The sequence below is a fragment of the Thunnus albacares genome, chromosome 4 (assembly GCF_914725855.1).
Source record: "Thunnus albacares chromosome 4, fThuAlb1.1, whole genome shotgun sequence".
Taxonomy (NCBI): Eukaryota; Metazoa; Chordata; class Actinopteri; order Scombriformes; family Scombridae; genus Thunnus; species Thunnus albacares.
In genome coordinates, this window is record NC_058109.1 from 21,722,081 (window position 1) to 21,747,602 (window position 25,522).

The window sequence follows — 25,522 nt, forward strand, 5'->3', positions numbered from 1 at the left end:
ATTGTGCATTCAAGGAAAATTAAAGTTTTTTTTCACTGTTATGTGTTCCACTCCCACTTTATCATTTATCAGACTTCGTGAATATTTTGACAAATGAGTTAACTGAATTGCTTCAAGACAACTATTAAGGCCCTGCACACCAACACAAGTGTTTTTCTCTTATTCTGATTAGTTAGACCTCCACTCAGGTTGCCTGACTTACAATTTAATATCTGAATCTTTCTACCAAGATATGCTCACCATCTGGAGGCTTTTTCATTTTGTTATTTTCTTTGTTATATGTTTTTAATGCTTTAGCACTTTGAGATTCAATGTGAATGAAAGGTGCAGTACAAACTAAATGCATTATTATCATTATTAAAGGTTCAGAGCACACTAGCACAGTTTGTAACACAACTGTTTACTTGTGTAAATTCCAAAATTTGTAAGGCTGATGCATCTTTAGTTGAGACCTGATTCTATTCTTTAAGGTGAATATTTTACACTGTCTAAATTGATTGATGGACTTGATCAGTGAAAAACTTTGTAACATGTATTATAATCCTCTAACTGTACTTTGTTGTTAGGATACTTTTTCGGCCCTAAATGGCTCTGTTTACCCTATTTTGACACTGTTAATGAATCATTGTGTTTATAATTCATTTTTAAAAAATATATATGTTATCGGTGGTGTTATGATCTTACAGAAATTCACACGTTGTAATAGGATACCTAATTTCATTTAGCAGCTCTCAAATTTTGATTTGTATCAGTTCAGACATTTTTTAATAAGTGAACACACGGTGGAAAGTAATAATTTAAAAGAAACAGTTATTGGTAATGGATTGTATCATAATTTCCATTTTTATTTCAGGTTGAAACTTCCTCCATATTACATCCAGATATTGCATGGGGTCATGTCATATCACTCCGCTTGGAGGTTACCTAACAGTGTGGAGTCACTGTTTGCTTGCAATGTCAAGTATAAATATATCAGATGTTCTACAGTATATTAATTAGCTTTGTTACATCGTTACTACAAGCGCAGGGTAGTTCTCATAAGAGCACAAGAGCATCAGCCTCACAGTCGAGTCACCTCACAGAGGTCACCGTCAGTCGTTGCTACGCTGCGTGGTTAGCGTTGCTGTTGCCGGGGAGGTAGTTAGCTGTGGAGGCGGGGTGCTGCCTGTTGGGACGGACGGACAGAGGACGCAGCTGTCACATGCTGGATGAGCGGTGCCGAGAAGCTGACTTGCGGGATGAGGAATTGAGCGGAGGAGCATAATTCATAAAATGGGAAACGTTTTTTTCTAAACAGCGAAACAGCCGTTATAGTAGACAAAGTTGTTACCTTGTCAAGTTGTGCTCCGCGCGGACGCACCGTTTGGACAGGAGCACGTTCGGCTGTTTAAACAGCAGTTACCGGGGAGACGGTAGTTAGGTGAAGAAAGCGACGACGGACTTCTGACTGCAAAGAAGTGCGTGTGGTATTTTAAGAGCTGCCTTCAAAGGAGAATAAAACCAGCAGCGGCAATTTAATCTCCCGTGAGCCGAAGAGGACATCATCATATAAGGCGAGGATCAAAGCAGCATGGTGAGTTTGGGGCCTGGAAGCGGCCACGCTAGCTAACATGCGACAACCTGTTTGCGTCGTTCCTCCCATTTCAAGCACATCCAAAACGCTTTAACCCGCTCCGGTAACTTAAACATCCAAGTTAGTTGTTAATTGGCGTTTATGCTTATGACTTTTCCGACTTTATTTACATGGGCGGTTAATTATGTCACTGTTAACGCGTCAAACCAATTAGCCAAGGATCGCAGTGTAAAGTAAGGCCGGGTGTATCTGTGCTGCTAGTAAACATAAGCTAGTTAGCTAAAGTCAGGTATTTATGGTTTCGCTAACATATGGCAGACGGCGAGACAAGCCGTCCTGCAAACACGTGTTAAGGTATACGTTGAAGTGAGAGGAATAACAAGACATATTGTTCCGTAACAACTTTCAATAATCATATAATTAAATTACCTCACGGTCAATGTGCAGCAACTACTACACGTGATTAGTGTTAAATGTTAACGTTAGCCGTTACACAACTGAAGCTGAAAAGCTATCAAAGAGTTCCGTGATAAAGGTCATGGCAGTGTGCCGCGGACACGGCAGCGTTAAATAACTTTGAAAGATCAATGCAGACGGATTTAGAATTAATCAGAAACTCTCATATCAGCTGTATTTATACAGACATACATGAAACGATAGCCATTTTAACATAATCGCGCGATATAAGTTGCATGGGCACGTCGCCGCCATGTGCTCTTTTCTTCCTGACCCTCAAAATAACGTTTCTGTGCTGCACCGCTAACCTGGGGTCGCTGAATTGTCACTAAATTGTGGGTAGCGGACATGATTGTCTGAATGGTTGTAAGACTTCGATCCATTCATTGGTTTAGCTTCAATGACTGAAGCAAACTCGATGGTTTTTGCAATGGATGACAGGTCAAAATGCTTTGCTGAAGTCACGCTGGAGCTCAGAGGCGGACCCGCGCCATGTATGGGTACATGTGATCGTTATGTGAGGCGGGGGTAGCAGTGATGAGGGAGCCAATGACAACGCGACTCATTGTGTGTGTGTGTGTGTGTGTGTGTGTGTGTGTGTGTGTGTGTGAGTGAGTGTGTGTGTGTGTGTGTGTGAGTACTCAGGCCTCGCAAAGACGGAAAACTGGATTAGAGGATCTCTGGTGAACTAGCCTCATTCATTGGATTGGCTCTGATATATTTGGATAAGGGAGTTACTTCTGAATGTTGCGGGGGCGTAATACTGTTTATTCTCAGGTGTGATCCGTGTATGTCTTTATACTATATTTATGTTTTTTTTAATTGCATGCTGATCTTTTCCAGAATTACCACCAGGATTTTTAGTTTTTTAAACATCTATTACATCAGGGGGGGAAATGCCTTTATAAATACATTTAAATTATTAAGGATAGATGTTTTGCTAAAAGCAGGATTTGAATTGTTGAGTGACTGATGCTTATCAAATGATCTTGTTTGAAGAATGGACAACATTACCTGCGGTAATGGAAAGCTTGCATATCAGCAGTCATTTGGTAGAGACTTGTGTATTTGATGATTTGTTCTATGTAGCAGGAATGTGATGCGCTACTATTTGAGCTTCTTTTACCATTTGTAATTTGACTGCAAAACTGTTTCAGTATTTCATGTGTTTCAAATCTTTTAACTGCAAAATTTCAGCAGCAAGCACGTACATATTCCTCAGAAGATGTGGCATTTTCTGTTTTTTCCTGTGTAGACTGTGTCTGTGTAATTTGACATGGTAGTAGTAGACTTTGGCAACCAAAAACAGTTTTGAATACTGATTTCTTCAAATGACTCATATCAAGAATGAAATCAGTTGCGGGACAGGCAACTCATACTTCCACAGTTTGACTTTTCACATTACATCCCATCATGTAAAGGTGCAAAGTTTCAAAACAAGACGATGATCAAAAAACTGCACTGATGTGTTTCCTGTACCATACTGTATTGGGCGTGTACCCAAAGTATTTTTTATGACTCACAGTATATTCTGTTAATAATGCAGGTTACCACAAAGGGAGCAGGTCTGAACCCTAATGCCAAAGTGTGGCAGGAGATCCCTGCCCACCAGAATGACATCCCAGATGGGACAGACAATTCTTCTTGGCTCCAAACCTACCCTCCGTCTGCTGAGATGACTGAAGGTATGACTTCATCACTTCTGTGTGTCTTAGTGTTTTCTAACTCTTTAACATCTAGGTTATAGATTATAGGTGGCTGATTATCTCCATCTGTTATTCGCAAAAATGCTTCATTAATCTAGACCAATCCCTTGTCTCTCCTGCACTGATAAAGCACTAAAGCCAAAGAAAATAAAGTATGGGGATAGGTCTGTCTGTGTGACACGTATAGGTGTGTGTAGCATTTACAGAATATTACCAGGATTGTAACTCTTGTTCTCAGGGTTATGCAATAAATACAAAGCATGAGAAAGCTTGTTAAGAGCATTGTATGTCGTTGTCTAAACATGATGGGTATTTCACAACCGTTTTGTTACTGCTTGTCTCCTGTCTTAGGTTATTCAGATGGTTCGTCTTCAGGGGGTAAAGAATGTGACACGGCATATCCTGACACCACTACTGACTACACCTATGTACCTACAGAAGGCGTTGTGAATGGTGTAGACCAAACTGACTTAGGCTATATAGTCTTTGACTCCCAGTGCGAGTCACCCATAGATGGTGATGCTTCAAAGGAACAACCGATGTCTGAGGAGAGCCTTAGAGAGTCTTTGAAGAAACAGCTTGAGTTCTGTTTTTCTAGGTGAGTAGTATAACCTTGTGGATGTTCTCTCAATGTAGTGTGTTCTGAAGTGTGCTTATTTAGGGTCATTCATTGCTGACTGAAGACTGTTTTGATTCAGTTTGATTTATTCAAGTTGACAATTTGATTCACGAGTGATTTTCTTTGTTGATTCAATTCTGGAAACCATGATTCAGTTCAGTTATAATTAGCCTAACTTAAGGGTCCGTTTTAAACTTTTTTTTATCTTGTGTAAAAAATTATTATTATATAAGACAAATTGTAAATGAGCACAATTGTGAATGAACACAATTTACAATTGATGCACTAAACAAATTAATCAGTAAACTTATTACAGTGGCATATGGTGGGAGGACTTTGAATGTAAAGGTCTGAAGCAAATCCTTTATTATGAATGGAGGAATCGATGTATAATATCTTGTTTTCCACCTAGTTCTTATGTTGTAAGATGGAAATCTTCAAAAATTTGAATGTTGTGGGAAATGTGTTTAAAGATTTTGTATGATGTTTACATTCAGTTTTGTTTTGGGCGTTTCCAGAGAAAACTTATCGAAGGACCTGTACCTGATATCCCAGATGGACAGCGATCAGTTTGTTCCCATCTGGACTATCGCTTGCATGGAGGACATCAAAGCTCTCACCACTGACATGGACCTCATTCTGGATGTACTGCGAGGTACCAGTGCTGCTGTTACATGTTTGAACTTTAAAACATAAGTGGAATGGGGGTTTTTTGTTGTTGTTGTTGTGTGCAATCATGTTTCTTAGTGATTGGTCTCCTACAGCTGTTAATTGTGGAGGCTTTCTGTCCCAGCTGAATTAGTGACCACCTTCACTTAGATTATAGGAAATTAAAATACTGAATGATTATTTCAAACATTAAAACTATACACGTACTATTTCTAGAGTGTCACCAAGTTAACTGCTCACACAGAAGACATGATAAGAATCAGTAAGAAATAAAAGCGTGTGTCGCTGCTAAGATCCCCACAACATGATGTTGCCACTACAGTGTTTCTGCTGATGTGCAGTGTTTTTTTTTTTTTTCCAGCCATTGTGTCTGTGTAAAGTGTAGAGCATGTTCTTGCCTGCGATGCTCACTGCTTCTGCAAAAAAAAAAAAAATTTCCCAGCCAATTTGTCACATTTGCACTATGGTTATCAAAAATAACTGACACAAACAACTTCAAAGGTAACATGCTGCAGGTGTATGCCAGAGAGAAAGAGGCACATTCTGAAACAACAAACTTTATAGTTGTATGAGGTGCCCTCAAGCTACTTCCAGCCGAGGAAAACACTCACATATAGGTTGTGTCTTTGTTACAGCGTCTCCCATGGTGCAAGTTGATGAAACTGGTGAGAAGGTTCGGCCAAATCACAGTCGCTGTATCATTATTCTGAGAGAGGTGCCAGAGACGACGCCAGTTGAGGTAAATAAAAACACTATACTGCAAATTAAGCACAGTCCTCCACAACATTCACCCATCTCACTGTACAGTCAATCCTCCGAACAAGAAATCAGTAATAAAAATTACAACAAATTAAGTTGTTGCAGTGAGTATATCATGAGTCATAGATTGCTTATTCTCATAAAACCTGCAGGGTGGCCTGATGGAAGATATGTATGAGTTCAGTGTGTAATATGTGCCTTGCATCTCTTTCACAGGAAGTGGAGGCTCTTTTTAAGAGTGAAAACTGTCCAAAAGTGTTAAGTGCTGAATTTGCACACAACAGCAACTGGTACATAACATTTCAGTCAGATATGGATGCACTACAGGTATGTTTCCTCATAAATAACTGTGTGGCTTTGTATAAGTAATTGTTGTGAGAATTAGTTATTCGTTTTATGACAGTTTTAGTATATAATGATATAAGATTACAATTCAGTATGGTTTTGGTGTAAATGTTTTTCTATTAGTTACTCATTGGATGTGGTTGGCATTTTCATTGCTCCTGTTTGGTTTTCTTTAAAGCCAAAGATGACTTTCATAACCTCAGTGTGGGTGATCTGACTTTAATAGCTCATGATTACAATGGTCTGTTCTCTTTGTTAAATGCATTATTGTAGGAGCAGTTGCCATCAAGAAATTCTGCAACTTATTACAGCAATTTCATCCTCTTAATGTGTAACTCACAAGCTTATAGTTGTAAAGCACTCATCATTATACTAGTGCTCTAGGAGTGAGAGGGGAAGAAGGCATTTACTTTTTACATGAAAATGTTACAACACAGATTTTAGTTTTGTTAATATTTTGTTCTTGTCTTTTCTGTCCTCAGGCTTACAGATACCTAAGAGAGGAAGTGAAAACATTCCAGGGAAAACCAATTATGGTGAGTTCAGTCATTGAAATGCATAAACAATGATTGACTTTATTGAGAATGCTACAAAGTTTTATTCTCGTATTGGGTCATTGCTCACTAGACACTTGCATGGGGCTCAGCAAGCCTTGTGTTACACAAGACTAGTTGTGCTGTCAGCTGTCACGTCATTACTCTCTGGGCTAGGATTGTTTGGCTAAGCCATAGCCTCGGCAGTGACCTTGGGATTTGTGTGTACCAAGACTCGATAAGCAAGGAGTAAATCCAGTGGTCTCTGCTCCAGTGTTTGCAGATACAGTTCTGGCTGACAGTTTGATTGCCCTCCTTATCATAGTGTGACATTTACCTTTTGCGTTTCAGCTGGACTTTGATTTGACCTTGTGTTCCCTGTGTTTATCCTTGACGTATTAATGGTCCTGTGTGAACCCCAGTGATGATCAGTATCGCGCTTGGAAGGACCCATATGCACTGTGTCTGGCTGGGAGGAACTTTTTTATCTGTAGCTCTCTCTTCACAAATCTACTGTATCTCTGCTGCTTCTCCTCTTTATCTCTACTCTTCCTCATTCTCTCCCCCCCCCCCCCGCCACTCCCTCTCCACCCCCCCTCTAGTCAGGGCAGTGTTTTATGGCCTAATGACCGTGAGATTATGAGATCTGAGGGGACTAAGGGACAATAGACTAGAGCTGCAATGTTACCCATCACAGGTACAGCAGAGGCTTCATGTCTTTACAAAACCAAATGTCTAATTCTGTCCTGTCCTTCATTTTCCCCCCAGGCCCGCATTAAGGCCATTAACACATTCTTTGGTAAGAACAGCTTCCGCAGTGTGGACTTGAGTGCATACAATCAGCACACCCAGCCACAGGCTCCGTATGGCTCCCACGTCTACATGCAGCAGATGTACAGCCCGCAGCAGCAGTACCCTGTGTACCCAGTGGTGTCTCCCTCCTGGAACCCTTCACTCATGCCTTACTTTGAAACACCTCTGGTGAGAACCTGTTGGAGTCACAATGTGTATTACAAAAAGTTACCAAGTTTGTTTTTTTTTGTTTTTTTTTCTGGATCAGTTGTGTGTAAATTGTTTCCCTTTCTGCCTTTGTGATATTCAGGCACCTTTCCCCAACAGTGGATTCATAAACGGTTACAATGGTCCTGGAAACTACAAAGCAAACTCAAACTCCACCAACACCCATCGACCAAGAAGCCGGTAGGTGCAAGTCACGCATGACAACACTACTCTCTGATTTACAGTAATGCTTTCCAGTTATAATCAATTTTTTCTTTCATGAACTCAATCACGTTTGGTGCTTATATTCAAGGATATTGATTTGTTGCTTCCCCTCTCACAGTCTCTACCTTATTGCAGAAAGATTCAATGATGTGATTAATTTCATATAATCAACTCACAAATGTTCTTGCCATAATGTTTAGCATGTACTGTATAAGGCCATTGCAGTTAAAAACCACTGAAAATTGATCTTGGTAATACATTTAAGGTGTTAAAGTTGCACTTCTTTGGATATGGGTGTTTGTTTGAAGATTAGGGTTGGGTTGGTTTCTGGTTTTGCCGGCCCAGTGTATGACCTTAAACCGGTTTGACTTTATGCGAACCAACTGAACCGGCATTTGTTATTATGAGACATCTAAGCATCTCACACGGAGGCTCTTACACCGACAGGGTCAGCTGCTGCTGTCCTCCCAGCTGGATGACATAGACTAGCTGGAGGAGGTAGGCTGACCCAGGCTAACAGTGCAAATCTCTCCTATAACCTATAAACCCAGCCAGGCTGTTTACAACTTCCAGCAGTCTGAGAGCAGCTTGTGTTTTGAAAACAACCCGCAGATACAAAGGGACGCAACAGATCAATTTAATTAACCAGCCTGCATGGCGGCTAGCAGCTAGTTAGCATGTCTAGCATTGTTAGCATAACATAGCCATGCTGTGCTGTACACACAGCACCCTTGCACAAGAGGAAAAGTTGAGTTGAATTGTTGTTGTGAGAAATAAAAACACAATGTGTCACTCAATTGTCATGGGCTCTCATTATGTTCCACTTGACAGCGGCTGAATCACGTGTGACATCAAGTGGTAAAATTCGGTATTACTGGTCCGGTATATTCAAACTGGTTTGAAGATTTTTACATCGGCCCAACCCTAGTCCACATGTTAGGAAGAAATAGAGTAATTTTACATTTTAAAAAACGTAAAGCAAGTTCTTTTAGAAAAACTATGCACTTGGCCTGTGCCAGTCATTTACCTTTTTTGTAGAGGCATAAAAAACAACAATGCATCAGCGCTGCCAATTCTGTTCAGTTCTGATTCTTTTGCCTGAGTGTCATCATGAGTTTCTTTTCATACTTGCACAACTGTAAAATATCAACAATCTCTTTTTTGTGTGGTAAAGCTGACGGTCAGTAGTTTCTGAAATGTGTGTCCCTTGTGTGTTCCCAGAAACCATGTAAAGGGTCACCCGAGGCCTGTTGATGTGCCTCCCTCTTCTTCTTTGGCTCCGGGAACCCTGATGGATGGCCTCTCGGGTCCCTTGAGTCCACAGCCCCTCCAGACATCAGGGACACTGTCTGGCACCACTTCAGAGCCAGTCAGTCTGCTGTCCCTCAGCCTTAAAGACCCTTCTCCACAGACCGCCGTACACAGTGGAGATCTGATCATGAATGGACGGGCCAGGTGGGTGAAAGTCATCCTGCTTATTTATACTATTGAGGTGAAGATTTCCTACCCTAATGTGACAGGCTGATACATATTGAGGGTCAAACTCTTTGTCAAAGCTCTATTGCCAAGATGTTGCATGGTTAGTGGAAACAACTAGGGAATCAGACTCATTTGTTTTTTGGCTTTTCCAGAGAAATGCAAGCCATTGTATTCTTTGAGGGGGTTTTTTGTTTGTTTGTTTGTTTGTTTTAACATGGAAAGTTCATTTTTACAAGATTTTTTTTTAATGAAAATGATCTGTCTTTATTCCAGGAGAGGTAACCACAGAGGCATGAGGAGGAAAAGAGAAGATGAACATAACACAGTCAGTATATTTCCTTTTTTTTCTTTCTTTTTTTTTTTTTCCAAACATATTACGTGTGATTTTCCATTAAAAAATGTGCGTCTCCACTTACCTTGTCAGTTCAAAAGGTTGTCTCAGTGTAATTCTCTGTGTGCAGGAACCTTTCTTATATAAGCTTGACCTTTACTGACATGAAAATTGCAGAGGCCTGTTCCTGTGATGGAGGTCAAGGTACCACCTCCACCAAAGTTTGACCTGGCAGCTTCCAATTTTCCTCCATTGCCGGGGTGTGTGGTCAGCATTCGAGGAGAAACTACACCAGAGATGCGCCTTTCTGATGTCGTACGTGGCCTAAAAGTGACCAACAAGGTATACAACGTCCTGTTCTCTCTGATACAAGTACCTTCTGCTCTGAAGATCCTGTAAACAGCATCTAAGTTACAGTTCTATAAATGCACATCATATTTTAACTTTTTGTTTTAGTCTGTGAGCCAAGAGGTTAACGAGAAACACGCAAGCATCTCAGAAGATCCTGTGAGCGTGCCTGATCCTGTGACCCCAGAGGTGAAACCTAGTCCTGTGACACCACTAACAGTGGAACCACCAGTGGTCTCAAGGTAAAGTTTACTTCAAGCTAATGACATGTCTGTGAACAACAAGGGCATACACAAGGAAAATGACACATACTTTTCCTTTGTTCGATTCAGTGTTTCTCCTCCAGTAAAGGAAGTGGAGAAGACTGAACCTCCTGTTCCAAAGGCAAAAATCTCCTCGTCCGTGGAGGCCGTCTCTCCGACAGCTGCAGAAGACGCTCCCTCCATCTGCACCCAGTCTGTATCTACAGAAGCACCTCCACCATCTCCCACCTCAGAACAGGTAAGGCTCTCCTGGACCATATTACCTCACAGCAACATCAAGACAGCAACACATATATGACAACTACGATTTGCTAAAACATAAAAGACACAAAGTATTAATATAAAATGCCTATGAAATTGAAAGATTCCACTAATTACATCTATCATATCACGTATCAACTATGCATTACCTGTTGACTTGGCTTCTAATTGTAGCCCAGAGTCACTGCAGAAAAATCCAAGTTAAGTATGTTAATGATGGAGTGTTTTTCACAGGGCATTTTGATATTTTGGATCATATGGTCTGCAGATAGGCACAATCTTTTGTGTTAATTATTCATGTAGTGAAATTCTTGTTTCTTGATCATTAATTGTACTTTTTTTTTTTTTTTTTTTTAAATTCCTGCCCATTATTCTCTAACCAGGGGCAAAGAAAGCTCAGCTATGCAGAGGTATGCCAGCGGCTGGCGAAGGAGCCACCACCAGCACAGACGCCTTCTCCCTCCCCTCCTGCCTCTGTAGCCAGTCAACCCCTGCAAGAGCTCAAGGTCAACAGGGTCGAGGAGCCTCGGTCCAACTCCAGGCGCACTACAGAGAAACCAGAGAAACCTGGAGACGGCCGCCCTCCTCGTCAACCCTTGCGCTCCTTCCGTGGGCCGAACGGTTCAGGCAGAGTTGGAGGCGCAGGGCTGAAGATTCGGGAGCATCAGAGAGGGCTGAATACCGGCAAACAGTTTTCCCCTCAGCGGGGAGCCAGACGGAGTGGCAAAGAACAGAACATTCCCCCAAGGTCACCAAAATAATTCAAGAAAAAGGAGCCCATAAAACATGAACTAAGACAGAAATAAAAATAAATATATATGTAAATATATAATGTATGTGTATATAGACAGATGAATATATTTCATTTGACAGACTTTGTCAAATAACTTCTTTACTTTGACATGGAATCTTTTGGAAAGACTGCAAATAGAAATCCAAACCAACCAATAGTCAATAGGCACACTTGATTTTGTTCTGAGAATTCAGTCTTTGCTTTTCATTTTCACTAATTTGTTAAGCATTGGATTTTTGATTTTTTTTTTTTTTTTTTTTTTTTTTTTTTAATGGAAGACAGTGACTCAGTAGTAGATTTTTACTACAGAAACGTTGAGTGTTGATGGGTAAAAATGTTGAAGATATTTTTATGACAAGGGAATCTTACCGTAGAATGGATCCTGGGGAATACTACATTATGAGTTGAGAATATCACATCATATAACCATAATTATTGACTGTTTTTGGCAGTAGATGTCTGCGTGTTGCAGATATTGGATCAATATTGCTGATATTTGAAAAATACCCCTGTAGTATTAACAGAGTAGTTCTGTTTGTCATTTTAATCCTGTGCAGATCAGTGTCCCCTTGTGATCACAGCAGAGCAGGCGTCCTCATCAGAATAGAAGTTGTCGGCCACATAAGTTCGTTACCAAGAGTTACCGCTTGTAAACATGTAAACCTTGTTCTATCAGAAGTCCACTGATAATGTTTGTGCATCTCACAAAGCAAGATTAATACATTAACCCACTGACTTTGATGTCAGTCCTGGCTTTCGGTCTCACAAAACAGGCTCATTTTGAACTGAGATAGATCACCATGATAACTTGTGGTGTACAGCTTTAACCTGCTCCAGAATAGAAATCTTTCACATCTTGATCAAAGTAGCTGTTTAATAGTTGAGGCCATGGCAACTGTCTCCACTCAATTTGGTGACACTGATTGCATGCACTATGTTTTTGATTGGATACCTGAGGCTTCAGATGAATGTAGTCCTTTTGTTGCAAAACCACTCTTGAGCTTGACTTTGTAAATGTCAATGTGGTAGCTTTGATCTGGGATATTAGTGTATTTGTTATTTTTGCTGTAATAGCTGTCTTTAAATTGTATTTTCTATCTGAAGTTCTTTAATTTCATGAGATGTGTAATATTTGTAAATAGGTGTGTTGAGAGACGGATCACTAACAAGTATCTTTTGGATCTACCGATATTCAGTGAGTTGGATACTGATCTGTACAGCCATTCATGGTTCAACAGTGTGCAGCACATGTAGTGCAATTTGAAATGAACTATCCTTTGATCTCAAGGCTTTTAGTCATTATGGCGTTTTGAAAATGGAAAGGTGTTTTAACAGAATTACTTATTTGTGCTTAAATGTTTCATTTTTGTGTTTTCATTTCATCTAAATAGTTTGTGGTGTTGCAAGTGGAAATCAGCAAAAGATAAATGAAGATAAAGAATTACAGATTTTCAGGATTGGGTGCATAAAACCTTTCGCCTTAGATCAGTGTTCTGAGTCCTCTGCTTTTAGGGAATATGCTTCGGTGTACAGTATTTTGTGTCTTGAAATCAGTAGTTCAGGTGTTTCTTGTGTATATGTGTGGTTGTCTTAACGGTGTAAACTTGTGTGCAAGAAAGAATGAGATTGCTTCTGCATCAGACTACATGAAACTATCATCACAAACCAAACTTCCAGTGCCTTATCAGTGTTTCATTCCATTATCTAGAGAGCAAGAAGTCTTCACACATCAATTTGTTACACTGAACAAGGCTGGTTTGTTGTCAAAACTCAATTATCAGTTTGTATCTCCGTATTGTAAACCTCACCCTTTAGGTGCATCTGTGGGGCTGGTTGGAATGAGGCTGAATGTGTTTTTGCATGCTTGCGTGTCCTTTGTTATGTGCGTATGATGCAGTTTATTTCGTTATCCTGTCAATGCAATTTCAGATCATCAAAATCCTGCTTATAATTGTCACAATCAAACATAGGTTTGCAAATTTCAGCCAAGTACACACTGGTTTATCAAGTGAATATTTTATTACTGAGCCTGATGTATGAAAATAAAGATTTATTTTTAAACATTCTTGTCTTCTGTTTGTGTATATTGGCACATTTTTGTATCTGATGCTATCGCGGTTTCACATACAGTAGATGTGAATAAGTTATCAGACATCTCAGAAGTGTGACCTGTTGATTTTATTAAAATTAAACCTGGTGTTTGCTCCCTGTAGTATCTGACAAGTGAGTGGGCCAGTGACAGATATGGATAACGTAAATGTCCTACCATGCAACACTGAACAGGATTTTTACGTCACATCTGCAGAATAATCCTCCGGAAATAACCATGGGCATTACATCATTTTTGTAGGCATCTTTGATTTAGAACATTTGATGAGAGTTTTAAGGATATTTCATTGATGCGTGACACTAACACAGCTGAACGGGATTTATGTAGTTATGAAATAAAGGTGGTATATTCACACAAAAATCAGAGGATGTGTAAAATTCAGTTTAATCAGTGGATGCAGAAGTGTTTTGTTGTTTTTTTTCCCATCACTTTATTTATACAAAATGTCACAACTTGACATCACTTTCAATTTTGTCGATACAGTCAACATGGTCACAGGACAAAGGGCAAAAGTAATAATAAATAAATAAATGAAAACATAACAGAAAAGGTAGGCAATAAAATCAGACTTCTTTAAAGATTCTTGGAGCATACTAACTGATGTGCACACTTCTTATTGTTTATGAGTTGGATAAACTCAAAATACTTTCTAAATTCAATTATGAAAAGTTAAAATGATGGGTGAGAACTTGGATTTATGTATGTGTAATTTTCCCAGTAAAATGAATAAATTGAAAGTCTGCTGAACTTTCTGGCTTTGTTTTTTTTAGTCACATCCGTGACTTCCAGTTTAATTGAATGGTTGGTTTGAGTGTCAAAGTCATCTTCAGTGTTTTTCCTGAATCCTGATGTGTCCTGACGTTCATAAAATAGATGTTTAGTTGTTTCTTCTTCATTTTTACAAAAATCACATTTGTCATCAATATCCAGGAATCTTGAGACGAATTTGTTGGTGAGATATATATTATGCACAATTTTGTGATGTACTTCTTTCAATTTGTTGAGGATAATAAATGTATATGGTAGAAGCTCTTATTTCAGTGGGAAACAACATGGCTTTATGGGAAATTTTCATTGAATGTTAGAAAAATGAGAGTTCCACACAAATTTCCCACCTGGAGTAATTTTCCTTTTGCTGTAAAAATAATTTCTTACATGTTTATCAGTACATCTGTGACTTTTAATATTTATTCTATTAACAAAGAAGGTAGGTTCCAGTTCCTGTGACTCTTGCATCTCAGAGTGGATTTTAAATCAGCTAAAGGAGAAAAGCATTTATTACCATTTGATATTTTTTATAAGTGACAGGAAAGGTTTTAGATCTGAGAAATTCCTCATAAGTAAGAATTTGAGCTTCACCATTTTGTAAGTCTACTACAAAAAATTATATTCCTGTCAATTGAATGTTGCTAATGTATTGATTTATGCTCTCTGGTTATGTATTCATTGTTCCATATAATAGTTTTGTGAGGGGAGAAACTGTGGACAAAGCATTGTTTTGCTGCCATAAAAACCTGCTGATGAAATTCCAAAAATATTCTGAAATGAAACACCAAAAGGATTCTGGAGCTTTCAAATATTCTTTTATCCATTATCCACAACTTGAAAGCATAGTTCAAAGCATAGTTCACATCCATAAAGTCCAGTATCTCCATGTCACCTTCACCTCTGGGTCTGCTAAATTGTCCAATTTTAAGTGATGGCATTTACTTTCCAAATTAAATGAATTACGGTTATTTATTTTCTTACAGATATTAGTTTTAAAAGCGGTGGATTCAGCTGCGTTTTTTTCTCTCAACTTTATTAGTCAAAATTTGAAATACACAGACAAATAATACACAAATACAAGAAAAAAAACCATCACACAAAACAAACAGACGAACAAATCCGTTAAAGACATTCAATAACATAAAAGGCACAGAAATAAAATCGACAACAACATCGAACAAACAAAAAAAAACCCAAAAGAAAGAAAAGAATTGAAGACAATAAATAAATAAAATAAATAAATAAAAATTAGATGTTTACATAAGTAAGTTCTGAGTGTCGAGGCAGTAGTAAGGCGCTTTTGTGGTTTTTCATGTGGCTTAGGGATTACAAGAGACTTTGAATTTCTGTAAAGAAAGGCAGCAATCTAAGAGCGGATTTGGAAAATTTACGTTTGTGGATATAAAATGCAGCCGTTGTGGGTTCAGTAGCGCGTTTGCGGCCAATCCTGTTACGTAATCTCGGTCATGGTTCAGCTCTCGCGATGTTTCACTGATATTAGTGTCAGAGTGTCAACAACGGTCCAGGCAGCAGCGCAGTAGCACTGTCCGGAGCAGGGAGGGGGGAGAGAAGCGGCTGTTTCTACGTCGGGTGAGTTCTGGTCACATTTCGTATCGTGTAACATGCACATATACTCAGTTAATGTTGATGAAGCGTGTGTTGTTTCCGTGCAACCGTAGCTTAGATCGTGGGCACCGCTTCCTTTAGCATTAGCATTGCTTACGTTGGCGGACCTGCTCACGAGCTAACGAAGCTCCGTATAGCAGTTAGCATTAGCTGGGCTAGCTGTGTTGTGATCGGCAGCTATACAAATATTTGCGCCTTGCGAGGCGTATCCGGCCAACGGCCACCTGTAATAAGTTTAATTGATGTTAACCTCCAAGCTTGTTATATTGACACAACTGTCAGTATTTGTAAACCATGTGTTTTGGTGTGGCTAGTGATAAGGTTATGCTAGCTTGAGGCCCATCTCTCGCTAAACAATTTGGCACTTCAGGTAAATCTCATCGTTGGTCCGTAACCACCCAGCTGGCCATAACAACTGGTAGCCAGTAGCGCCGATGACTTGATGACACCGTCAGTAAGCTGCATGGTGACTGTCTTTGGCTCTGCTCGATCATCCACGACCGAGAGCAAATCAAATGCCCCCAAACAGGCCAACAATCTTTGGCCTGTTTGCCTCTCTAACAGTTGTCACTAGGAGCTGTCTCACCATGTTCTTCGACAGTCTTGGTGACAGGTGTACACAGATGGTGTACTCCTCAACAGGTGCACGGCGTTCATGTCATGAAGACTGAAACATTAGCAGAGTAAACACAACATATAGCATTGACATTGAGTATTTTCGTTGTCAGTGGTCAGTATAGATCAATAAAGCCAGTGTAGAACAATAACGTGGTATTACGATATTGTCCGTTTACACTGAAAGTCATTTCGCGTCCGTAGACAGCTACGTTCAAGAGGTTTTAAACGTACAGTTACACACAAAACACATAAAACCATCATAACAGTCATACATATCACATCATATCCTCTGGATCAGATCTCAGTTAGCAGCACAGTGATTTTGGTTTAGCAACAGGATTAACTGATGTATAAAATAATTTTTCAGCCGGTTGCATTTAAATTGAGGGACTGTAAACCGCCTGTTAGATGGAAGAGGTTGGTATTCTCTGTTTAAAACATGTGAGAAGTCAGAAGAGATACTGTTAGTAAGTCTGGGCATGCTCTTGCTGTGAGCTACTTGAAAGTAGTGCACACAGGTTGGATTTGATCATATAGTTATATAGTTTAGTTTTAAGTTTCAGAGATAGACTAATGAGCCTGGCCGTACTACAGTACAGCATGACACTCTGAATAACTGATTTAAAAAAACAGAAAAATAATCTGGATACTACCTTCAAAAGATCTACAAAGAAAGTAAACACGCTGCTGTGTCTTCTTATAAATAAATTCAATATGAGGAGTCCATGTTAGGGTGGCATCTATCGTAACACCCAGCTATTAAAGCAGCAGCAGACTCGATAGCTTGATCATCAGCTGTTTGGTTGCCTCCATATGTATTAATGAATAAAGCTGATAACACGTCGTTCTGTATTTTCTTGCTCTCTTTTTGCAGAACTTGAGTCTGAGATGGGGGATGACCGACCCTTTGTTTGCACTGCCCCTGGATGTGGGCAGGTATGATTTCTTAACACATTCATTCATATGCATATTACATAACACCCTCTTATCATGATGCTACCCTTGAGATTGATGGAATGCTATACTTTTTATTTTTATTTGAATGCTATACTATTGTATTTGTATCATCTGCTGTGCCTTTTTTTGTGTGTGCAGAGATTCACCAATGAAGACCATCTTTCAGTCCACAAACACAAGCATGAAATGACATTAAAATTTGGTCCTGCCAGAACAGACTCCGTTATCATTGCAGGTAATGATATTAAGATTTACATTGGTATTTGATGAATGAAGCTGAATTGTTCTGCCGAGAAATAAAGTTGTCGGTGGAGATGCTTCTGTGTTGACTGACATAATGTGTGGTTTCCCCTCACCCCCAGACCAGACCCCCACACCCACACGTTTCCTGAAGAACTGTGAGGAGGTTGGACTATTCAATGAGCTGGCCAGCTCCTTCGAACAGGAGTTTTGCAAAGCACAGGAAGACGATCAGAGGGCGAAAAACCCAGTGAGAGTAAGGATGAATTTATACCTTGAATAAATACACTTGCTGTCCTCAGGATATCAGAAAAAAATCATATTAATTAGACAATTTTTTATTTTAGATGTTCTGCAAGGCTATATTCACATTCTCCTCTCTGCTATTTGTCTCTAAGGCTGCACCTTTACAAACACCATCTGAAGTAAAAGATGAGGATGAGGGTCCTTTACAAGTTGATTCTTCCCCTCCTGGAAGTCCAGATTCTTCCTCCAGTATGTCAGAAAACAGCAAAGACTCAATGGTGAGAGCAAAGGTTCAACGCACTGCCATGAACTGTGTTTTTGTGTGTAGAACACACTGGTGTACATATTTATTTTTGATCAAGACGTTGGTTTGCCCGAGAGAAGACAAAATACATTTTTCTATTTTGCCAACAGGAGATTATCACAAAGCCTGTGGCGAGCTCTGCCCCGACTCCAACCATTGTGCGTCCAGGTTCTCTTCCCCTTCACCTGAGTAATGATGCTCTACACCCAACTCTGCCATCTCCAACATCTGTCATCACGCAAGCGCCATCCTCCAACAGACAGCTAGGGTAAACCACAGTGTCTTCCTGTTATTGTTTGCATGTCTTTATGTTCATTTGCTTGGGATGGTAAATACAAAGCATCTTAAAGCATTTGTTTGTGTGCAGGAAAATGTCTGTAAGTAGAACTACTGGCTATCTAATGTCAAACCATAAATGCCTTTTTTAGACCACACATTGTCCAGAGTTTCTAGATCTGGATTTTTAGTTTGAGGTGTGATCTATTAATTTCTCTCTCATCCTCCTCCTCCTGGTCAAGAGTTAGGCAGGTGTGGGTGGAGGCAACAGTCCTCTACAGCTCTACAGCGTTGCTATGATTCACCAGAGACTCATGTTCACAAAGTCACGCCTACTTTTGAGAGATCAAGTTAAATCCCTCTCAAAATGATACTTTGTCACCAGGACTTGAGATGCTAGGGAGTTTTTTCAGCAGTGAACTAAAATACTTTTTCAATCTGGCTGAGATATATAAATATATTTTGTTCATGGGTGCAGAATGGAGGAGCAGACATTTATTAAGTGTCAAATTTTTTCGACAGCTCCCCGACAAGCTCTTATCCACTAGTGAGGCACCTCCCGAATGGGCAGACAGTCCCTCTCCTGCCCAGTCCTGCACAGATGACCTCAGTTATATCTGTAAGTTGACATTCTCAAATCTTGGAAAATAAGTTTTAAAAAAACTATTATGATACTTGAAAGATTCTTTTTTATATACTTTACCTTATCCAATCTGTATCTTTGTCTCTTTTTCTCTGGTTATTTGTTGCAATGTGAAGCTCGCGAGGACAGTGAACACAGTGCCTAATATCCCTGGGATTCCAGGACCCCCAGTTGGCGGGGCCAGCAGTGGGTCATCCTCCCCGTCAGGGTACAGTCTGCACTCTGAGACCAAGATGGTGAGATGATCAGTCGTATTGGCATCATTTTATGGGTTCTACATCTTTAGCATGTTTTTGAAGTGGTGAAACTTGCGGACACCCCATTTTTCACAGTTCTTTTAATGAGGTTAGTGAACTAAATGACCTACCTGGAGTGTTGCCCGTGTGTCTCTGTAGCGGCTGAAGGCAGCTCTAACTCATCAGGGCCCAGGAGCACACGATGGCAGTGGCGGGGGGGGAGGGTCCATCCCTGCTGTCCCCCAGAGACAGGAACAGAGCCAGCAACCCAGCCAAAACTCTGATGCACCGTCGCCTGCCCAACCACAGGTAATAAATAAAATATTTTTGATTGACATGAATATATTTGATGACAATGGGTCCTTTTTTAAGTAATACCAATCAAACACTAGCCATATTTTGTCAAAACGAAGAGTGTGATTTGAAAAGTTTCTATGCAAATTTTTATGATTTATAATCCTGAAAAACCATTTTATCCCTAAATACTGCACTGCACTGTATTGAAACTGGTTGGAGAGCAATATTTGTTTACAAATTCAATATTTAGATGTCCCTACTTGATGAGGTTGAATGTTTTTATGCCTCCACGCTGGCGAACGCTGTGGCTGGAGGCATTATGTTTTCATGTTGTCTGTACATATATCCGTCCCATTCTCGTCAACACGATACCTCAGGAACGTCTAGAGGGAATTTCTTCAAATTTGGCACAAAATCCACTTGGACTCAAGGATGAACTGATTAGAATTTGGTGGTCAAAGGTCAATGTGACCTCACAAAACATGTTTTTGACCATAACTCAAGTGATAACTTCCATTTCGCCAAAAAAATACACTTAATACCTTTTTTATTAAGTTTCTTCAAAGTCTTCACTACAAATATGATATGCGTCTGGACAGACATGGATCTAAACTGCAACTTTACTGTTTGGCGGAGGCATACAACCGCAAGTCCGTATTTCTAGTTTTGTTTTGTTTTTTTATGAATTTGGTTCCTTATCGATCATTGTTACAGATTTAGTTTTCAAACACAATAGATTCAACGGTATCAAGCAGCAAAGGCTTTAACAGAGAACTAAACATTCATGCTCTTTTGTGCAACACTGTCTGTGAGCCAACTCAAATATACACTGAAACATTGAATTAAATAGATATGGCCTCAGGGAAACAAAGTTATGGTGTGCACTAAAGGAATGTTACTGAGTTGACATTTCAGTGTCAAAGATGAGCATTGCATTCACTGCTATAGTCTTGGATGCCTTAGTTTGACGCTGTAGTACAAAACATTTTTTTGATTTCTAACATGACTTTAAATGTTGAGATGAGTGCCATATGCAGTCATTACACGTTCAAAAACACCTCTCAGTCCCGACATAGTGGTCACATTTGTGTCTGCGATTAGCCCATTTTGCATGTAGCACTAATGCGTTATTCAAAACTTCCTGTACCACGTTGTTACACTGGCAGGATGTGTAATTCAACATGCCCCATTCCCAAACTTCATGTAGCTTTTAAAACAACTCACTTTCATCGTTCCCTAGGTGTCCCCAGCACAGCCAACAGGGGGCCGGCGGCGGCGAGCTTCCGAGATGGACCCTGACGAGAGGAGGCAGCGTTTTCTGGAAAGAAACCGAGCAGCGGCCTCCCGCTGCAGGCAGAAACGAAAGCTGTGGGTTAATTCTTTGGAGAAGAAGGCAGATGATCTCGCCAACATGAATGTCTCTCTGACGGTGAGTCTTCAGTGTCTCTATCACCCCACAGAGGAAAATCCAGTTAAAAATGCCCACAGGTTGGTCTCCTTGATAATATGACACCAAGGGTCATACAAGGAATGATCTGTGTGCTTTGTGTTGCCATCAGAATGAAGTGACCCTACTGAGGAATGAGGTGGCACAGCTGAAGCAGCTCCTCCTGGCCCACAAAGACTGCCCTGTCACTGTTATGCAGAAGAAAGCCTCTTTCTTAGGTAACTTTTAAAAGTTGTGCGCTGACCAACAAGCGTTCGGGCACTGTATCACTGATTTTAAGGATCCATCTATCATCTCCTCCATCTAATGTATTCTTTTTACTCGCTCACCTCTCTAAGGGTGAATGTTTCTTTCTCTGTCTCTAGCTGCAGGAGGAGAGGACGCCTCCGGGGATACTTCCACTGAACCCATCGGCTCCCCAGCGGCAGTTATCCAACACGGTCCGTCACCCCCTGCCTCGGCCTCCAGCCCAGGGGCCACCATCAACGGGCTGAGCGTCCGCGCCGCAGAGGCGGTGGCCATGTCGGTCTTGGCCGGCATGGGATCGGGCCAGCCGGGAGGGGTCGTCATGGCAACGCAGTCCCAGTCTGCCCCAAGATGATGTGCTGACGCAGGTAGCCAGTATGAACTCGAGTGGCATTCGGAGGCCGGACTGGTGCAAAGTGTTAAAGAGAGGGAGCCACCCTCAACCCCCACCCCAGACTAAGATACTGTCCTCCCCTCACAGCCAATGATAATCACACAAAGACACGGCACAGTGCCTCTGTCAGCCCTCCACTCCCCGCAGGCTCCCTGTTGCGAGAAGCTTCGTCACTCTGTGTATGTAAATATGAAATATGAAAACATGTCGGACACTCACTCTGCAGGGTTTTGGGGTCATGTCTTGTATCAGTTATGAAAACGGTTTTTATTTGGATGAACAGTATGAATGAAAAATCTTCATGTCAAAGTCATCGGTTTATTTTCATTTCACTTAAAATGCAGCTTCAGTCCAACTCTGGCCCACACGCTTGGCTGTGATGAGGTTGGGTGCTTTCCAGGCTGACAGTTTTACTGTAAGATATCTTGTATTTTTCATTTGTAAGAAAAAAAGATTTTTATGCCTGAAAACATGTCGTTGACATAACGTTTTGCTGATGCAGTGAACGTATAGAGACAGATTGGCTGGTTTGAGTGCAGTAAAAGGCAGCCTGGAAAGTGTTTCTAATGCTTTTTTTTTAGTTTACTTTTGTCCTTTAGTTGTCTGTCTGTGTTTCCCTTTTGAGTTAATTCTTCTTAAATACACATGATGGTTTAGTCTGCCTAGTGCATAACAAACCAAATTGTAGATGTGTACACAGTTTACCCTGTGAGTGTGTGCCTGACTTTTTTTTTACCATCAGTTTTAACCCATTTGAAATGGATGTTATTACATTTAGTCGTGTATGTATCAAACCCTATCGACTGCATGGATTATTCAAGGCAGAAGAATACCACTGTTTGTTTGTGCTTCATCATACCATCACTGTCTATTGATCTGCTTATAACATCAAATTATTGATGCAAAAAACTGTCCTCGTTATGTAAGGATTCCATCCTTAGTCCTAATGTAACACACTTGAAATGGTTAGCTTTAGATGGCCTTTAAATGATAATCAAACCTACAAGATTTTAAATCATTTACCCAGGCATTTCAGTTGAGGAAAGAGTAGTGCAATATATTTTTCTATTGAATATCAATGTTCTTGCATTTAGCTGATGTGTGCAGCCCAGCCGCTGAGAGGGGTTTGGTCTATTTCAGTCTAAAGCTAAAGTTAATGAGAAAATGTGAAGATGTGTGTTCTTGAGTGAATGAGACCGGTGATGAGTGCACATCTGTAGACAATTACAGATGTCCTAGTCCTGGGTGCTTTACAACATTTGAAAAGCCGTCTTGTATCATGAAGTAGACTTAATACTTGTGCAAGGTGCTTCTTTTAAAAAAAATGTATGTTTTAAAATGCAGCTTATTTTATACCGCATTGTACTTCCAAGACTATCACGTTGTTTTCCCCTTGTCACTGTGTTTTTTTTTTTTTTACAACATGTCATTGTTTTAAGATGTTTATTTTTCTCTGTGGGCATGTTAGGCTTTCTTTTCCCCATCATGTGATAGTATGTCCCCCTTGTTTTGTTAAAGAGGGTAGATATCTTTTATGTGTTTAACAGAGGTTGAACCACATGAAAAAATGTCTCATGAGGATATCTGTATGGAGGGAGTTTCTAAAATACTCAGGCCTCAGGATGGGAAAAATTACTTGTGTATAGTCTCAACTAATGAATAAGTTGTCTCGGGCAAATAATAAAATAAATTAATGAAAAAGTAAATTCATCAGCATGTTTCCACCTAAGTATTGGTTTGTGCCTCTCAGTATTACGGTTTCATCTAAGTCACGGAGCTAAGTATCTGTTTTTCTGAAAAATGAATACCCAAGTTGTGAAAACAAAACCTCCTGCTCTTCTGAATGTATATCCAGAATCCTTAAAGCTGTCATAATCATTATCGTTATATTAACAATTGATCACATGACTACTTTTATGTGAAGGGGGTCCCTCACAGATAAACCCACAGATAATTATCACTTGACTCAGCTTCTTTCAGCTCATTGTGTTGGTTTTCTATTCACTCTCACCACTCTCATAATGTCATTTCAGCAAAAAAAAAAAAAAAGTATGAAAACTGATTGTGTCCATTACTAAACAGTATACAAAGTTAGCAACTAGTTGGTGAACTTAGTCAGAGCCAGATGTCTTCATTTTTCATCCAGTCAAGACCAAAAACAGGTAAAAGGAGATCATATATTGAACTTTCATTCATCAGGTGACCAGACACACAACTCCTAAATGCACCTGAATGAAAATGTTTGCCATCTATTAACTTAAAAGGAGACAACCTGCCCCAAAGAGGCCAAAAATCTGCTATTATAGGTTAAAATTTAAAGGTGCAGTATGTACAATTTAGTGGCATCTAGGGGAACGGACATGGCCATGTTTCTACAGTACTACTGGCTCTAAAGAGGGCCTTGAGTGTTTTTCGTAAGTTTCCCAGCCTACACATTTCGAAAGGGATGCTGAGGGGAGGGGTATTCAGTTTGTTGCAATCGCTAGATGCCACTAAATTCTACACATTGGACCTTTAAACCTATTTCTCATCTGGGTGGGAAAAAATCCATCCATGTTGTAACTGTATTCCTACACAGGGAAAGGGAAATGTGTGTTTTTTATGACAAAAGAAAAATGAAAACCACATCACTTTGTATGAAAATATTAAATAATAACCTGAATTGTAACATATAGACGTATAAACATATTTTTTTCACATTGTATGAATTAAGCACAAAGGTGTCATTTATGTAGAATATATAGATATAGAAATATATAGAATTTATTTGTCTTTTTTTAAAGAATTAGTGTACGAGATTTGATGGCATCTAAGCTGAATACCCCTCACCATCCCATGCCATCCCATTCGCGGAACGAAAAACATGAAAGGCCCTCTCTAGAGCCGGTGTTTGGTTTGTCTGTTCTGGGCTACCGTAGAAACATGGCGGTGCAACATGGCAGCCTCCTTGGAAAAGGACCTGCTCCTTAGGTCAATATAAAGGGCTCATTCTAAGCTAACAAAAACACAACAATTATTATTTTCAGGTGATTATACACTAATTAAAACAACTTATGAATATTATATTCCATTTCTGCCAATAGATCCCACTGAATCCTACAAATTGGTTCTTTAATTGTATGTGGACTGAGCATTTTTTCATTCAGATAAATAGAGGAGTCTGAGGATCTCTGAATTTCCTTCAGAACAGTAGTAAATGTTGTTAAAGTACCTTCTGGGTTTTTACAATCTCAACGCATATTTGTTTTTTTTTTTCGGGAAAATACGACTTTAATAGGATGTTAAAACACGAGAGGCACAAACTGAGGTTATAGTTTCCACCTAAGGGGAGGATGGCAGGTGAGATGGCTCTGGAGGAATGCCGTTTCTCCTCCCAGCTGTAAAAAAAAACACAACAGCAGAGGGAGCAGAGAGTCCGCTTTATCCCACCGTCCTGTCACAGCAATTACCATCAGCCCTGGTCATGTGACTGACAGACTCCTCTGGCGAGTTGTTCCCAGCTCCCACAGTCATGGCGGTGTCGGGGAGTCGGGAGGATGGAGTAAACACCCCCCCTACATCTTGATTCCTTTCATCTTCATGCCGGACTGTACCTGCTGTCATCCGAGATACCGCAAACATCCCGCAGGCTGTTGTGCTTCCAACGATGGCCGACCGCAGCGTTGATCTGTCGGCTCTGCCTAAAGAGGTCAGGGACCAGCTGGCGGAGTTGGATCTGGAGCTATCCGAAGGTAAGAGCTCCACACAGCGGGTTT

General features: G+C 40.2%; 4 protein-coding genes across 7 annotated transcripts in view; all 4 read left to right on the forward strand.

The window, feature by feature from the left end:
• The window catches only part of pfdn5 (prefoldin 5), a 4,495-nt gene extending 4,454 nt beyond the window's left edge, over positions 1 to 41 (forward strand). Inside the window, exon 6 of the mRNA XM_044348075.1 lies at positions 1 to 41. This exon is cut by the window's left edge and continues 377 nt beyond it. The gene's annotated coding sequence lies outside the window, so the exon portion shown is untranslated.
• A 965-nt stretch (positions 42 to 1,006) lies between these two features.
• Positions 1,007 to 13,422, forward strand: larp4ab (La ribonucleoprotein 4Ab). 2 transcript variants are annotated; one of them, XM_044348074.1, is made up of 15 exons: positions 1,007 to 1,573; positions 3,576 to 3,714; positions 4,087 to 4,333; positions 4,873 to 5,009; positions 5,659 to 5,762; positions 5,999 to 6,109; positions 6,610 to 6,663; positions 7,429 to 7,641; positions 7,763 to 7,860; positions 9,106 to 9,339; positions 9,637 to 9,688; positions 9,872 to 10,036; positions 10,151 to 10,284; positions 10,375 to 10,543; positions 10,950 to 13,422. In XM_044348074.1, the coding sequence occupies exons 1-15, from the start codon at positions 1,571 to 1,573 to the stop codon at positions 11,325 to 11,327; spliced, it is 2,238 nt and encodes a 745-aa protein (XP_044204009.1). In that variant the 5' UTR covers positions 1,007 to 1,570; the 3' UTR covers positions 11,328 to 13,422. The 2 variants fall into 2 exon arrangements, with proteins under 2 accessions (XP_044204009.1, XP_044204008.1); XM_044348073.1 differs by lacking the exon at positions 1,007 to 1,573 and having other exon boundaries at positions 3,570 to 3,714.
• A 2,295-nt stretch (positions 13,423 to 15,717) lies between these two features.
• On the forward strand, positions 15,718 to 23,473 carry atf7b (activating transcription factor 7b). 2 transcript variants are annotated; one of them, XM_044349628.1, is made up of 12 exons: positions 15,718 to 15,827; positions 17,356 to 17,417; positions 17,577 to 17,673; positions 17,801 to 17,934; positions 18,077 to 18,202; positions 18,339 to 18,496; positions 19,027 to 19,123; positions 19,264 to 19,383; positions 19,543 to 19,692; positions 20,921 to 21,109; positions 21,240 to 21,345; positions 21,493 to 23,473. In XM_044349628.1, exons 2-12 carry the CDS (start codon positions 17,370 to 17,372, stop codon positions 21,726 to 21,728), a joined length of 1,461 nt encoding a protein of 486 aa, XP_044205563.1. In that variant the 5' UTR covers positions 15,718 to 15,827; positions 17,356 to 17,369; the 3' UTR covers positions 21,729 to 23,473. The 2 variants fall into 2 exon arrangements, with proteins under 2 accessions (XP_044205563.1, XP_044205564.1); XM_044349629.1 differs by having other exon boundaries at positions 21,466 to 21,568.
• A 1,166-nt stretch (positions 23,474 to 24,639) lies between these two features.
• The window catches only part of dip2bb (disco-interacting protein 2 homolog Bb), a 40,269-nt gene continuing 39,386 nt past the window's right edge, over positions 24,640 to 25,522 (forward strand). For both annotated transcript variants that reach the window (XM_044349320.1, XM_044349321.1), the window contains exon 1: positions 24,640 to 25,498. In XM_044349320.1, coding sequence (XP_044205255.1) covers positions 25,414 to 25,498 — 85 coding nt within the window. In that variant the 5' untranslated portion in view covers positions 24,640 to 25,413. The remainder of the gene's footprint in view (positions 25,499 to 25,522) is intronic.